The following is a 15000-nucleotide window of genomic DNA, read 5'->3' as shown; positions in this document are numbered from 1 at the left end:
CTATATTATTCTATTCTACAACTATTCTATTCTATTTTATTCTATTGTATTCTATTCTGTTCTGTTCTGTTCTGTTCTGTTCTGTTCTGTTCTGTTCTGTTCTGTTCTGTTCTGTTCTGTTCTGTTCTATTCTGTTCTATTTTATTTATAATTTTGTTTTAGTTTTGTTTTCGTCTTATTTCATATTATCCAATATTAATCTATTTCTTTTATCGTCCATTTGATCTTTTCAATTTCTGATTATAGCAAGATTATACAAATCTAATTTTCTTTCGTTCTTATGTACCTTTTGTTTCGTTTCATCTCATTTTGTTCGTTTGCTTGTTTGTTTGACTCCACGATAAGAAAAATCGATAAAGGTTGTTAAAAGAAAGGGATTCGTTTTGTCGAAAGTTTCAAGAATATATTATTAGCGTCTGCGTGTAGATAATATAAGTGTTAAATCGTTTTCTATGATTTTAACGTGATCCTTTGGTTTCGTTGCATTTTTTGTCTTTTTTTTTTTTTCTTTTTTTTTTTTGTTTCTTTTTCTTGCGAGGATGAGATCGGCGAGGGGAAGGATAGTAGACAGGGGGTAAAAAAGAAAGAGAAATGTACTTAAACGTTCCTTTTCTTTAATTCTTTTCTTCATTAAGATACCTATGTATATATAGTCAAGGTACGTATATTTGCATGTGCCTGTGTGAGTGTGTATATATGTTGTATGTTGTGTGTCCATAGATAAGCGTTTAGAAAAATTGATCTATTTCTTTCTCGTTTTCTATACATAATATATATATATATATATGTATGTATATACTAGTACATAGGTAAATTAAATAAAAATGTAAATGGTTTGAATTTGACGTATCTTGTATTATATCGACAGTTGATTGATTAATTCGTTAGATATTGAGACTTTTATATGGGATAATTGATTTCCGAAGGAAAGAAATTTTAGCGAGGAAAAATTCTTAAAGAAAATTGATCGTAACGAGGAGAGAAATTCGGTGTTCCACTAAAGGCAAACCTTTCGAAATCCACGTCGCTCGGCATGCTTTCCATTTCTAACGATCACCCGAGGAGACCGGAGACCAATCGTTACGACGTTCCGTGAACCACGAAATGCGATTTCTATTTTTCCATCGTCTACTACCCGAAGTCTAGTCTTAGGTATCGATCGTGTTTTCTCATTGGATCACGATTTCTCGGATTATTGCGCGAACTCCATCGATCTGCGTACGCTTCCGTTCGAGAATGTTTTTGTTTCTTTTTTCTTTTTTTCCTTTTTTTTTTTTCAATCCAAGGCGTGGATAAAATATTCGTCCTTTTTTTTTTTATTTATTTATTTATTTATTTATTTTTGCAAAAAAGATATATATATATATATTTTCTTTTTTACATATATTAAATTAAATAAAGATCTCTTTTTTAAATCATGAACAATGAATTATTCCAAAACATTCATATCAAACAATTTTATTAATAGATATGAAATAGTATGAGGTATAAAAGATTAAATAAAATAAAATAAAATAAAAAAAAAGAAAAAGAAAAAGAAAGAAAAAAAAAAGAGGAAAAACCAAAATTTCCTCTATAAAATAAATTAAAATCTTCCCGATATATATGACTATTATATATATATATATATATATATATGTATGTATATATATTAAATTTGTCGAATAGTTATCGGTTTGTAAAGTTATTTAAATAGCCTATTTAGAATTAAAGACGTGACTCTTTCGATAATGGTATTTAAACCTCCCCACCAATTTCAATTCGATAGTCAAAGATCGGCCGATCCAAAGCTACCGGGTATCGAGCATTTCAAGCACGAGCGCAGACCGCAGGTTAAATCGAACGTTAAAAGGCAGCAAAACTCGTTTCTCCGTTCCGATCGCGCGTGATTTACGTGCGTGAATGAAGTCACCTGTCGGCAGCAGACGCATCGAGTCTCGCAGGTATTATGGTGAGCAGGTTTCTGTGTTAGGCGCCATGAAGAAGCAGGTTCCTTTCGGTTATACACACATAAAATACGCGTGCACACACACACACACACACACACACACACACACACACACATACATATATACATATATACACACATGTACATATATATATATATATATATATATATATATTATTCGTGGTTTTGTACAAGTATAGAACCACGTGGTAATACGATATCCAAGTGCAAATAATAATAATTAGTCTTGTAGATACTTAAAAAAAAAAATATATATATATATATATATATAAAGGAATGAATGAATAAAAGGGAGGGATTTTCGATTTATATTAGTTTGATTTTTTCGGCTGTTTTTTATATTTTTTTTCTTTTTTCTCTTTCCTTTTTCTTTCTTTCTTCCTTTTTTTTTCTTTTTTTTTTTTTTTTCTTTTTTTTTCCGCAACACGTACTCTGATCACATCTTTCGAATTCTCGTGTTCTTGGGGATTCTCAATCGCAAAAATCGCTTTCTCGATCACTTTTACTTGTCGTTAACCTAATCGACAGCTTCCTCCGCGTGATGATTTGTTATCGCATGATGGCTTTCGCCGAAAAATCGACGCGTAGATTTATCGACTTTATCTTTCGCGTATATTACGAATATCCATTTGGCTTGACACACTTACCGTCGTCAGGTAGTAAGTAGGTAGGTAGGTAGGTATATCCGATAAAATTTGATCGATTTTTTTTTCTTTTTTCTTTTTTCTTTTCTCTCTCTCTCTCTCTCTCTCTCTCACTCTCTCTGTCTCTTTCTCTCTCTGTCTCTCTCTCTCTTTTTCTTTTTCATCGATTCGCACAATTAATCGATCTTTCTTTTCGTCCTCCTGTTCTTTTTTTTTTCTTTTTTTTTTTGTTTATTTTTTGTTTTTACAGATTTATTATTCCAACTTTTCTCGAGCTTACAGAGTAAAGAAACGAAATAAAAATTCAAATCAAACGAAACGAAATAAAAAGTAAAAACAAACAAAGCCCTAAAGCCAATGGATCATTATTTTACTTGATAAAGTTTAATCATCGATCTATTTATATCATTAAAGATCGATAACTTATATAGTCCCCCCTCTCCAAAAAAAAAAAAAAAAAAAAATGATATAGAATCGAAGAGATGGTTACTCTAAAAAAAGAAAAAAAAGAAAAAAAAAAAAAGAAAGGAAAAAATAAGAAAGAACGGAAATACGACGAGTAAAAATTTCGATAAGACATCTTTGTGAGGCAGAGAGATCCTTCCTCCAGAGATGGAAGAGAGAAAAAACAGAGAGAGAGAAAGAGAGAAAAGATAAAAAGAAAAATACCGCGAAGTTGTGGTTGTGAACGTCGCGCGAGAATTCTGATAAATGTTTTTTCGATCTTGCTTTTCGAGCTACAGCTGTGGTTTCCTACGTACATATATCAGCTTCCGGAAAGCGTCGGATTGATGTCCTGTCGGTGACATACTTTTTAAGACTCCGACTCCTTAGCTCGGCAAGAAAAGAAGCACCGACGGTAGATCCGGTGCATTTTTTCTTTCTTTCTTTCTTTCTTTCTTTTTTCTTCTTCTTCTTTTTTCTTTTCTTTTTCTCCATTTTCTTTATTTTTTCTTTTTTTTTTTTTTTCCTTTTCTTTTTCGTTTCGTTAATTTCTCCCTTTTATCGCTCGAAAGCTCGAATCCGATCGAGTAACGTTATCGTCGAAAATGTTCATTGAATTATCTTTATCACGGTCTCTTAACAACGTCGCATAAGCAAGAAACTTCTTCTCGAATATATATATTTTTTTTTTTACTTTTCCTCGTCCCCCCCCCCCGCCCCTTCCCCCCAGGCCCAACCCTCCTCCTCGGGCTCCCTCCTCTAACGAGTTCAAGTCGGATCGATCGACGATTTCTTTTTTCTTCTTTTCTTTTGATTCTTTTTATTTATTTATTTATTTATTTATTTATTTATTTATTTACTTTTGTTTTTTTTTGTTTTTTTTTTTTCTTAATGCTATTGCACCCAGAGAAAGAGAAATTACAGAGATCGATCTAATTCTATTCGAACTATTTCAAAGAATATTATTAAAATTTGATGAATATTTCATTAGAGAGATATCGAAGATATTTTATTGTTTATGTGTAACTTTAAAAACGCGGAAAGACGGAACTTGTGCCATCTGTTTTTTTTTTTTTTTTCTTTCATTCCGCAATGATCGAGTATAAAAATATACGTAATATCGTTTACGTATTACGTATTTAAGTCTCGTTTTAATAATTCATTCCCCATCTTACCAAATAAAACACGAAGATCTGCGGTTCGGATTGCCACATCCTCGTCGACTGTTGTTCAATTCGATTTTGAATCACGCCTTTAAAAGGAAGTAGGAGATAAAATGTTATAACATGAAGGAGTTACTATTAATATATATATAGATATATATATGACATATCTTAAATTATTTATTAATTTGGAGAATAATTACTTTATTTAAATATTTATATTTTATTATATAATTATATTTAAATTAAATATATATATATATATATATATATAGATATAAATATTTGTTAGTTAAGAAATAGTTAGTGAAAATATTAATTATTGATTATTCGAATTTTATAATTTTTTTCTTTGCTCGTTTGTTTTGCAGTGACCATAAAGGACGAACCGGAACAGGAACAGGAACAAGAACAAGAACAGGAACAAGAACAGGAACAGGAACAGGAACAGGAACAAGAACAAGAGCAAGAGCAAGAGCAAGAACAAGAACAGGAGCAAGAACAGACTGAGACACAAGTGGATACAGCAGTATCTCCGTCGTCAAGTGTAAATGTTCATTTTATTTGTTTCTTTTTTTTTCTCTCTCTCTTTATTCTCTTTTTCTTTTCTTTCGTCACAACAAATAGCTTTAACAATTTTACAAAAAGAAAAAAATAATAATAATAATAAGAAGAAGAAGAAGAAGAAGAAGAAGAATCAATAAACAAATAACGCGATCCCAACAAAATATAGGAAAACTTTTCATTCGAATAATCGATAAAATTTCTTTTTTGTAAAAAATTTTCTTCTTTTTACAATATCGTCCTTCATTTTCAATTTCTTCTCTTTTACAATATCGTCCTTCGAATAAATTTCTTAATAATAAATCTAAATAAATATTATAGGATATATATATATATATATATATATATATATATATGCGGGTATATATACAAAGTTTGAACGTTTTTATTACAGGTTGATTTACCCGAAAGCGCGCATCCTTGTCCAGCTTGTCCGACCATACTTTTGACAACCCACGATTTAACAAATCACCTACGGGAACATAATTCACCAAGGAGCACAGAATACGGCGGCGAGGAAGACTACTGCTGTGCTATATGTCAAAAAGTATTGAGTTCGGCAAGTTCCTTGGACCGCCATGTTCTCGTACATTCGCGCGAACGACCTTTCAAGTGTAAATATTGTGACATAGCTTTCACAACTAATGGTAATATGAATAGACATGTTAAAAGTGCCCACCGCGGTGAAAGATCACCACCACAGAGTTATACCGAATCGGAAAGTACTAGTAACGACTCGGAAAACTCATCTAGAAGACAGCACATAGAAGAGCATAACAACAACGAGATATCGAAACAAACTTCGCCAAATTTTATGATAAGAGAAAGATTGGCGAAGAATTTAACGGCGAAAAGAAAGTCACCATCTTTTACCAGAGAAGATGATAGCCCACGTAAACACAAGATATTGTTAAATAATTCCAGAACCGAGATCAAACGTACGCCTGTACAGGCACAAAATTCATACAACTGTCCAGTTTGTAATCGGCAAGATTTTGCTACGAGCGGTCTCTTGGAAACACATTTGGAACAAAATCATCCAGAATTCACGGCAAGGTGCGAACCCTGTAATTTATCTTTTAAAAATCATCGGGTATTGAATCTACACCGTTATATGATTCATTTTTCTGACTATCCCGTTGGTATCCCTACGAGAAATTTACGTAATTCCGTAGTAGGATTCGACGATTTAACTTTTGTTGACTTTACCTCGGCTAAATTCCCAACTATTGCTAGGGTGATGTGCGAGCAAGCGATGCATCGGCCAGCATCCGGAGAAGGTACCAACTTTCAATGCGCCAAGTGTTCAAGGGCATTTCCTTGTTTCAAGTCTATGAAAGAACACCAAAATGAATGTGGTAAGTGTAGGTCAAGTTTGCAATGTAGACCGATAGATGTCGGGGAATCACAGAGGGATGATTTTTTTGCGGGCCTCGAATTACACAATAAAGCTGCTTTGACAGAGGCTAAAGACGGAAAGGATTTAGCGGATATAGAAAGCATTTTGTCCGTTACGTCGGGCCCAATTTTACAAAACTTTCCCCGCTCGGATGCTAGTACACCCGAGAATAATATGAAATTTAATTCGAGCGTTGGTTCTTCTGGTTCATCAGGAACAATGTCATCGGAATATCACGAAGAGGAAGCTCAGGATTTATTCGCTGCCGAATTCAGGAAGATGAAGTTGAAAGGAGAATTCCCATGCCGATTGTGTACAGCCATATTTCCCAATTTGAGAGCTTTGAAAGGACATAATCGCGCTCATATGGGCGTTGCGCCTGGAGTACCCTATCCATGCAACATGTGTCCTTATACGAGTACGGACAAGGCCACCCTCGTAAGGCATCTTAGATCTCACAACGGTGATCGGCCGTATGAGTGTTCGCTTTGCAATTATGCTTTTACCACAAAAGCAAACTGTGAGAGGCACGTTAGAAATCGTCATGGTAAATTAACCAGGGAAGACATTAAAAGTGTCCTGATATATCACCCGAATGAGGATTCGACGAATGAGAATATCGGTAGAAGTTCGCCAAGAGTGACAAAGGACGAACCAAGAAAAAGTTTGATATATCCGAATGACCGTGAAGATTCCCATCAGCAACAACAACAGCAGCAGCAACGTTATCTGTCGATGCCGATGGACTCGAAAAGTGATATTAGAGTGATAGACGAGGCAAAACTATCTAGCCCAGGATTGGCCTCGTCTCTTCGGAATATTATCGTTAATCATTGCGAAACAAGCGATACTTATTCGAGATCGAGCATACCATCGGCTGGGCTTATTCCAAGGAATATAGATGAGGTCACTACATCTCAAGATCAGAGTGGAAGGGCTGAGGATGATCTTGAATCAAGGTCATCTAACGAAAGCGTGTCTCTAGTCAATGATACTGAAATAGATATGCACCAAAGAATTCAAGCTAGTCCGATTAACTTGAAGAAAACGTCTAACGTACCTAACGCCGTAAATTCGAACCAGGACGGACCGTTGGACCTTAGCATGGACGTTCTAGATTTGAGTAAAAAAGCCAAGGAGAAAAACGGTGCTGGCTCTTCTAGATCGAACGAGCATTATACTGGCAATGATCGAAGAGAATTTTACGATTCAACGAGCCAATTGTTCCTAACACAGGCTCTTTTACAAGCAAGCCAGGGAACTTCGCCGGGAACTTCACCTGGTACTTCACAAGGAACTTCACAGGCAACTTCCTTACAGAATTTCTATGCCAATGCCCAATTGATATATCGCAATTTAGGATCACTTTCGGCAGGAGTAAATGCTGGAATTTTATCTCCTTATATGTTCAATCCACACCTATTTGGACAAGACCTTAACATCAGGGACAGAATTCAAAAGGAATTCGCCCGTGGCTTACAATTGACCAGTGGTGGTACATTGGTCGATTCGTCTCATGGAAATACAGGTTTTGCCGGTTTTCCTCAATCCAACGATGGCTCGTCTCAATCTGTTAACGAGCAAAATGATTATACCAAATTGTTGGCCTCCAAAATGACCAATAAAAATTTATCGCCACGCGAGAAGCCGGATAATTCACCTTCGTCGAATTCGGTTAAAATGGTCATAAAGAATGGAGTTCTAATGCCGAAACAAAAGCAACGAAGATATCGTACAGAAAGACCGTTCTCTTGCGGACATTGCTCGGCTAAATTCACCTTACGTAGCAACATGGAGCGACATATAAAACAGCAACATCCTGAATTTTGGAGTCAACGACCTCGAGGTGGTCATTCGACGAGAGGTAGACCACCTGCGAACCATCCTACCTTAATTAAAAATTCTGGACAGTCAAATTCACAAGCATCGCAATCCTACTCCAATATACTACCCAAAACGGAATCATCGTCGGCGATAGAATCTGGTAGACATTCGATTTCCGATCAAGTTAAATATGCAATTTTGGCGCAACAATTGAAGGCAAACAAAATGGACGACAACGACACCGACGAAGAATTGATCATAGACGAGGATCCTACGGATAAAGAGATACAAGAATCTCAAGAACAAGGAGAACGTTCTACGAGTTTGTTGAGAGGACAATTGGAAGGTAATGAGTCTAACAAAGACGTCGGAGTTAAGGAGGAAATTTTAGAAAGAGACTCATCCGACGTATTTCATAATGAACAGACCGAAGAAAATAATGATACCAATGAAAATGGCCGAACATCTAGAAACGAAGATACCCTTGAAGTTAAAACAGAGGATACATCCGGAGATAATAATTCAAGGCACACCTTTAAAATGGACATCTGCACGGATACCGTACAAAATAAACAGGAAGATAATAACGCTGATCTCGCTAGCGTTTCTGAATTATTGGACAATGCCTCTCAACAATATCAACACTTTCAACCACAATATCTGAGCGATGAGGAAGGTTTGGTCGCATCTACGAGCGACTTTAACAATTCTGGAAGCGAGGACAAATCGGACTCGGTGAATTCCGGTAATTCGAATAATGCCTCGGCGAAGAAGAAAAAAAAGAAAAAAAAGAAGAAGAAATCTGCTTACTCAATGGCACCTAACAGAGTTATATGTCCATATTGCGAACGGCCATTCCCATGGACTTCGTCCCTTAGACGACATATTCTTACGCACACGGGCCAAAAGCCCTATCAATGTATATATTGTTCACTTTTGTTCACCACCAAATCAAATTGCGATCGGCACCTTTTGAGAAAGCACAAAACAAATCCTAACAAAATACGACGCGTTAGAAATTCATCATCGCCGGACAGTCAGGCAATAAATACGAACAATACGTTCTCAATGAGAAATGTACCAGAGAGACCATATAAATGTAATCAATGTCCGAGTTCGACCTTTTCGACGTTAGGGAATTTAAAGAAACATCGTTCGACAAAACACTCGCGCAAAACCAAATCAAGATCTGTATCGCCGTCGAGCGAACCACAAAATAGTCCTTTACAATCAACAAAACAAAACGATCCTAGCGATTACGAGAGCCAATCGTCCAGTATATCAGAAAATACGGAACAACAGCAGGCGGTATCACCGGTAGAAACGCAAAAACCAAATTCCAATATATCACCGACTAACAATGAATTATCAAGATCACGAAGAACATCCCCTAGATCCTCGCCCGGTCCTAACGACGTACCATTCAAATGTCATCTATGTGATTGCGGATTCGCCGATCGTCACGATTGTTTGGAACATATTAAAACGAATCATAAGAAATCGTACGAAATGTTAGTTGCTAAAGGTGCAATGGATATGGATATCGATGGTTTGGAAGATCAGCCGGTACCACCGCCGCCTCCGCCACCGCCGCAGCAACATCTTAGCGATGGGGAAGAAAGAAAAGGCCGATTCCCAGATTACAGTAATAGAAAAGTAAGTACTTTATATCTATTGCTCTTTCTCTCTCTGTGTGTGTGTGTGTGTGTGTGTGAATGTACATAATATCTATTATAAAAACAAACAAGAATATCTTCTGTACGAAATAAAGGAGAGAAAAATTTGATAATAAATATTATAACGAGATTAAATGAAATTATTATTGTTAATTTTCAACAGGTGGTCTGTGCCTTTTGCATAAGAAGATTTTGGTCGGCCGAGGATCTCCGTCGTCACATGAGAACACACACTGGTGAAAGACCATTCTCTTGTGATATTTGCTTTCGACGATTCACATTGAAACACAGCATGCTACGTCATCGTAAAAAACACGAATCGGTCGACTCTACAATGTACGTTGGTACAAGCGGCGACGAAGAAAATTCACCTACTCAACCACCAACGATAACACCACGTACCCAACAACAACCACCGGTATTAATGGCAACAAATATCAACAATTCTAGGATACAAGATAGAATCATGTCGTCGGTAGCAACTGGCGATGCTGCTCCCGGTGGTTTCATGAGATTTAATACCTTCGAAAAATTAACTACGTTTACCGGCAAATTGACCACCAATACACAACATAATGTCAATTCTGAATTATCCGAAAATACCGACAACGATTTGATCTCTAATCTTTTGGGCATACGCGATAAAAGTTTCATCGATAAGGTTCTACAAGCATCACCGGACGATGCCGCTAAATTATTAGGCGTACAACGTAGCCACGAATGAAAATGTACGATAAAAAAAAAGAAAAAAAAAAAAAAAAAGAAAAAAAAAGAAAACGTATATAACGTGTAAAATACGTCGAAAGGAAACAAAGAATTTAAAAAATGGAGATCTCATTTTCTCAATCCGCTTAAAAATAATACTTTCTTTGTTTATGTCTATTTGTTTTCTTCCTTTTTTTTTTTTTTTTTCTTTTTTTTTCTTTTCCTTTCGACTTTTATCCATCGTTTTGCGTTTTAATATTTATTCACAATCGTGCCTTATATTATATAATCGTTCTATCAATTTTTGAATACGCTCGTCGAAAGAAAGGTGTACATACATTCTTTTTTTTTTCTTCTTCTTTTTTTTTTTCTTCTTTCCTTTCAATATAGCAATGACATCCGACACAATTTCGATCATCATTTTTAAACACTATAGACAAAACGCAATTGATTCACAAGCGTGGCTTTGATGACATCATTTAATTTTAATTTTAATTTATAATCAATGTCTCTATATATATATATAATTCAATAAGTTTTGACATTGTATATATATGTATAGTCTCGCGCGTTCTTAATTTTATCTAATTTATAATTAAAATATTTTAGAGAAAGTATAAAATATATTCGCGTATTCGAGTTAAATCATTTTAAAGGCATAAGGAAGAATGAGAAAATTAAACAAACAAAAACAAAAAAAATTAAAAATTAAAAATTAAAAATTGTAAAAATTTCCATCTACTATTTCATCTCTTTTTATTCTTCTGTTTGTTTGTTTCATCTTTATTTTTATTTATTTATTTCTTTTTTTTCTCTCTCTCTCTCTCTCTCTATCTCTCTCTCCTTCTTTCTATCTTTCCATTTTAATCTCGAATCGCGTATTTTTTCCTATATATTGCATATACATATCCTAAGGGCGCGCAGATTTCATTTTCAATTCATATTATGTGCACTTATAACACGCAAAAGTGTATGTACGTTTCATGTTCTGCAATGTGTATATATGTGAAAATTTTCTATATCTATATATATGTGTGTCTGTATATGTATATATATATATGTATACATATAAGAATATATATATATGTATACATATAAGAATATATATATATATACATATATGAATATCTATACATATATATAGATATAAATATAGATATAATGTGTGTACATTTTTTTAGTATTAAGTAAGTAATTAGCTTTAGTTATACGATATAGAAGTATGATCCAATGAAATAAAAACCAAATATATCAATAAAAAATATTTAAATATTTATACTTTTTCCTCAAGCATTCGTTAGATAAGACAAAAAAATAAAAAGAATGAAAAAGCTCAGATCGATCGTTAAATCATTTTGAGCGAGTGATCTTAATCGTATTATTTAATTTATGGCGACATGAGATATTCAGATTATTGAAAAAGAAAAGAAAAAAAAAAGAAAAAAAACAACAAATGAATAAAAAAAACAAACGAAGTAATAAACATTGTAATAAGAATTACAAGAGCCATATGTATATATATATATATAAATTCAGATATATAATTTAACGTTAATCATATATATATATATATATATATATATATATATATATATATATATATATACACATAAGTATATATAATTACTTTTTCATTCGATCAAATTTGTTTTATTATACATGTATGTATTTTGTGTTATTTTTCCGAGTTTATTTTACAATGAAAAATTTGTCTGTATATAATGCGTCCAAGAGTATAATTTTGTTTATTTATTACAAATACAAGCTCCGATGTTGTCAATGTTTCTCTTTTTTTTTTTTTTTTTTGTTGTTACTACGATTGTCTGTATATAATAAAAAATAACTGAATAGATAAACTTTTATAAAATATGAATGGGTCTCACTTCAAGTAAAAATCCAGATTTGTCACATTTTTCTTACATATATATATATATATATATATATATATATATATATATATATATATATATAAAATATGAATATTACTGAATAAAACTTGACGGAAAATAACATTCGATACGATGGAAGAAAAAAAAAAAAAAGAAATACGAAATTCGATCGAATGAAAAATAGAAAGAAATAAATATAAAAAAAATAAAAAAGAAAAATGAAAAGAAAAAAAAATGAAAGCTACAGAGCACGTGGGAATTTAGGTAAATGTGCAAGATGTCATTGTATATATCTTGATGGTTTATAGACTGTATTTGTAAATTATCAAACATTTATATTATATTATATTAATTTGGCATGCTTTTCTTATGCGACTTTCAATTAAAAATCTACACCGAATAATATTAGGAAATTGGATTTATATATATATAAAAAAAAAACATAAATGTTTCCTCAATAAAAACAACCAAAATTAATTAAATTAAACAAAAAGAAAAAAGAGAATTTATGAATATATTATTATACATTATACACATATCTATGTGTGATTAATTTATATTTGATCGCATAAGAAAATTAATGTATATAGATAGCCCAATTTATTTCACTTGTAGAAATAATATTATATATATATATATATATATATATATATATAATACATGAAATATTTTTTATTAATATATCATAACATAATATATACATATATATACGTATATAATATATACATATATATATATATATGTATATATTATATTATAAACATATTAATAAAATATCAATACAAAAAAGCTACAAAGTGATTACGTTTTTCTTTGTCTATGAAAAAGAAAAACGATATTTACATAGAATTTTACCAAATATTTACGATTTAGTTGATCATTCTCTATCAAGTCCACTTCTCTAGGCTTAAGTAGATACAATGGATGGAAGAACCAAGTAGAAGATAAACGAATCCTATTCCTTGTTATTTTCTCTCTATTTTCCTTTTTCTTTCTTCGTTAATATCCACAATTTGTGTGCGTGTTTCCTCTCAACATCAATCACTATAGATCCTTTTCATCATTCTCTTCTACGTCTCAGCCTCTATATATATATATATAAATATATGTGTATATATAAATATATATATAAACGTATTATATATATATATATATATAGACACACATACAATATATCATTAATATTGATAATTCATCCTTAAATTTGTAGTATTTATTCTTTTATAATAGGAACAACGTCTATGACTAGTACGCGATTAATCAATGTTAAATCGGGATAACGATGCGTATACTTAAGAATATTTTTTTTCATCTTTGATCTCGTTTTGACACATGCATATTAATTGTATCGATAAAATATTATATTATATAACACGCGCGAATATAATATTAAGAAGTATGTAAACTATAAGGAAATATATTTATCGAGGCAATTCCATTCGAGTTAATTTATTTATTTATCATTATTTCTTTGTTTACTTTTCTTTTCTTTTCTTTTCTTTTCTTTTCTTTTTTCTTGTTTTTTTTTTTCTTAAATTTCATTCGCCCCTTTAATTCATTATTATTATTATTATTATTATTATTATTATTATTATTATTATCGTTATCATTATTATTTTTATTATCATTATTATTATTTAGTATATGGATCAATCGGGGGAATACGGAGTGTACTAATTTTTTACAGGAAGGTTTATCATCATATCACTAACTCGTTTAGATTTAAACGACAGTTTAAGTAGTTATGACAGCTTTATTTTATTATCGACATGACGATAATTTGTTCAATAATGTATATCGATTGAAAAAATGAAAGCAAATGGTCGCTATTTACATACAAATATTACAAGATTTTTCGTTACTTGCGGTGCACGGTATTAATCATGCCGTCAAGCGTGAGATTTTTAATTTTATCCTTTCCTTTTCTTTTCTTTTTTTCTTTTCTTCTCTTTTATTTTATTTTATTATTATTTTTTTTTTTTTTAATATTATTTTTATTATTATTATTATTATTATTATTATTATTATTTTCTCTCATTTTCATCTTTTACCTATCGCCGATAAAATGTGAGACTTTTTCGTTACTCGTCTGACACATTTTTCCAAAGATTTCTACTTCCAGATTTATTGAAAAGATGCAAAAAGTTACTCACTTATATGCACAACCTTGTTGCTTTTTTGAAATGTAAATTATGCTTCTAGTATACAACACGTATAGAGTAAAAATAGAGAAATATAGATATAGATATATATATATATATAGAGAGAGAGAGAGAGAGAGAGGAGAGAGAGAAAGAGATTGAGAGAATGAGTGAGAGAGATAGATAGATAGATAGAGAGAGAGAGAGAGAGAGAGAGAGAGAGAGAGAGATAGTATAGTACACTATGAGAAAAAAATGGATACTAACAATATTTGCTTAAACGCGTAATAGATGTAAAGCTGACGAGATAACAATTCATTGAAATGGAAGAAAATGAATTCGAAGATCACGACCGTATATTTACAATTTGGAAAGCACTCGCATTATTGGTTCGTAAAAAATGATTTTTCTTTTCTTCTTTTCTCCTTCTTTTTTTTTCCCCCTTGTCTTTTTTTCTCCTTTTTTTTTCTTTTTTTTTTTTTCCTTCTTTTTTTTTTTTTTTTCTTTTTCTTTTTTTTTCATATAAATTAAAAACTTATCTTGAAAAGATTTTCTTATACAAATAAATCAGAAGCTCTGTTA

At 32.1% G+C, this 15000-nt stretch overlaps 2 protein-coding genes across 6 annotated transcripts in view; one reads left to right on the top strand and one right to left on the bottom strand.

Annotated features, from left to right (window-relative positions):
• Positions 1-11838, top strand: part of LOC118443804 (uncharacterized) — a 19623-nt gene extending 7785 nt beyond the window's left edge. For 2 of the 5 annotated variants that reach the window (XM_085664664.1, XM_035871288.2), the window contains exons 3-5: positions 4592-4767; positions 5179-9663; positions 9847-11838. In XM_085664664.1, the coding sequence (XP_085520790.1) occupies positions 4592-4767; positions 5179-9663; positions 9847-10407 (5222 nt within the window). In that variant the 3' untranslated portion in view covers positions 10408-11838. The remainder of the gene's footprint in view (positions 1-4591; positions 4768-5178; positions 9664-9846) is intronic. The other 3 variants (XM_035871291.2, XM_035871289.2, XM_035871290.2) reach the window with 3 other exon arrangements.
• A 3006-nt stretch (positions 11839-14844) lies between these two features.
• Sirt6 (sirtuin 6) overlaps positions 14845-15000 on the bottom strand; it is a 4197-nt gene continuing 4041 nt past the window's right edge. The window contains exon 7 of the mRNA XM_035871295.2: positions 14845-15000. This exon is cut by the window's right edge and continues 597 nt beyond it. The gene's annotated coding sequence lies outside the window, so the exon portion shown is untranslated.

Source organism: Vespa mandarinia, chromosome 1 (assembly GCF_050613455.1).
Source record: "Vespa mandarinia isolate Hongniang chromosome 1, ASM5061345v1, whole genome shotgun sequence".
Taxonomy (NCBI): Eukaryota; Metazoa; Arthropoda; class Insecta; order Hymenoptera; family Vespidae; genus Vespa; species Vespa mandarinia.
Note: the sequence above shows the minus strand (reverse complement) of the source record. Positions and strands in the feature narration are given on the sequence as shown.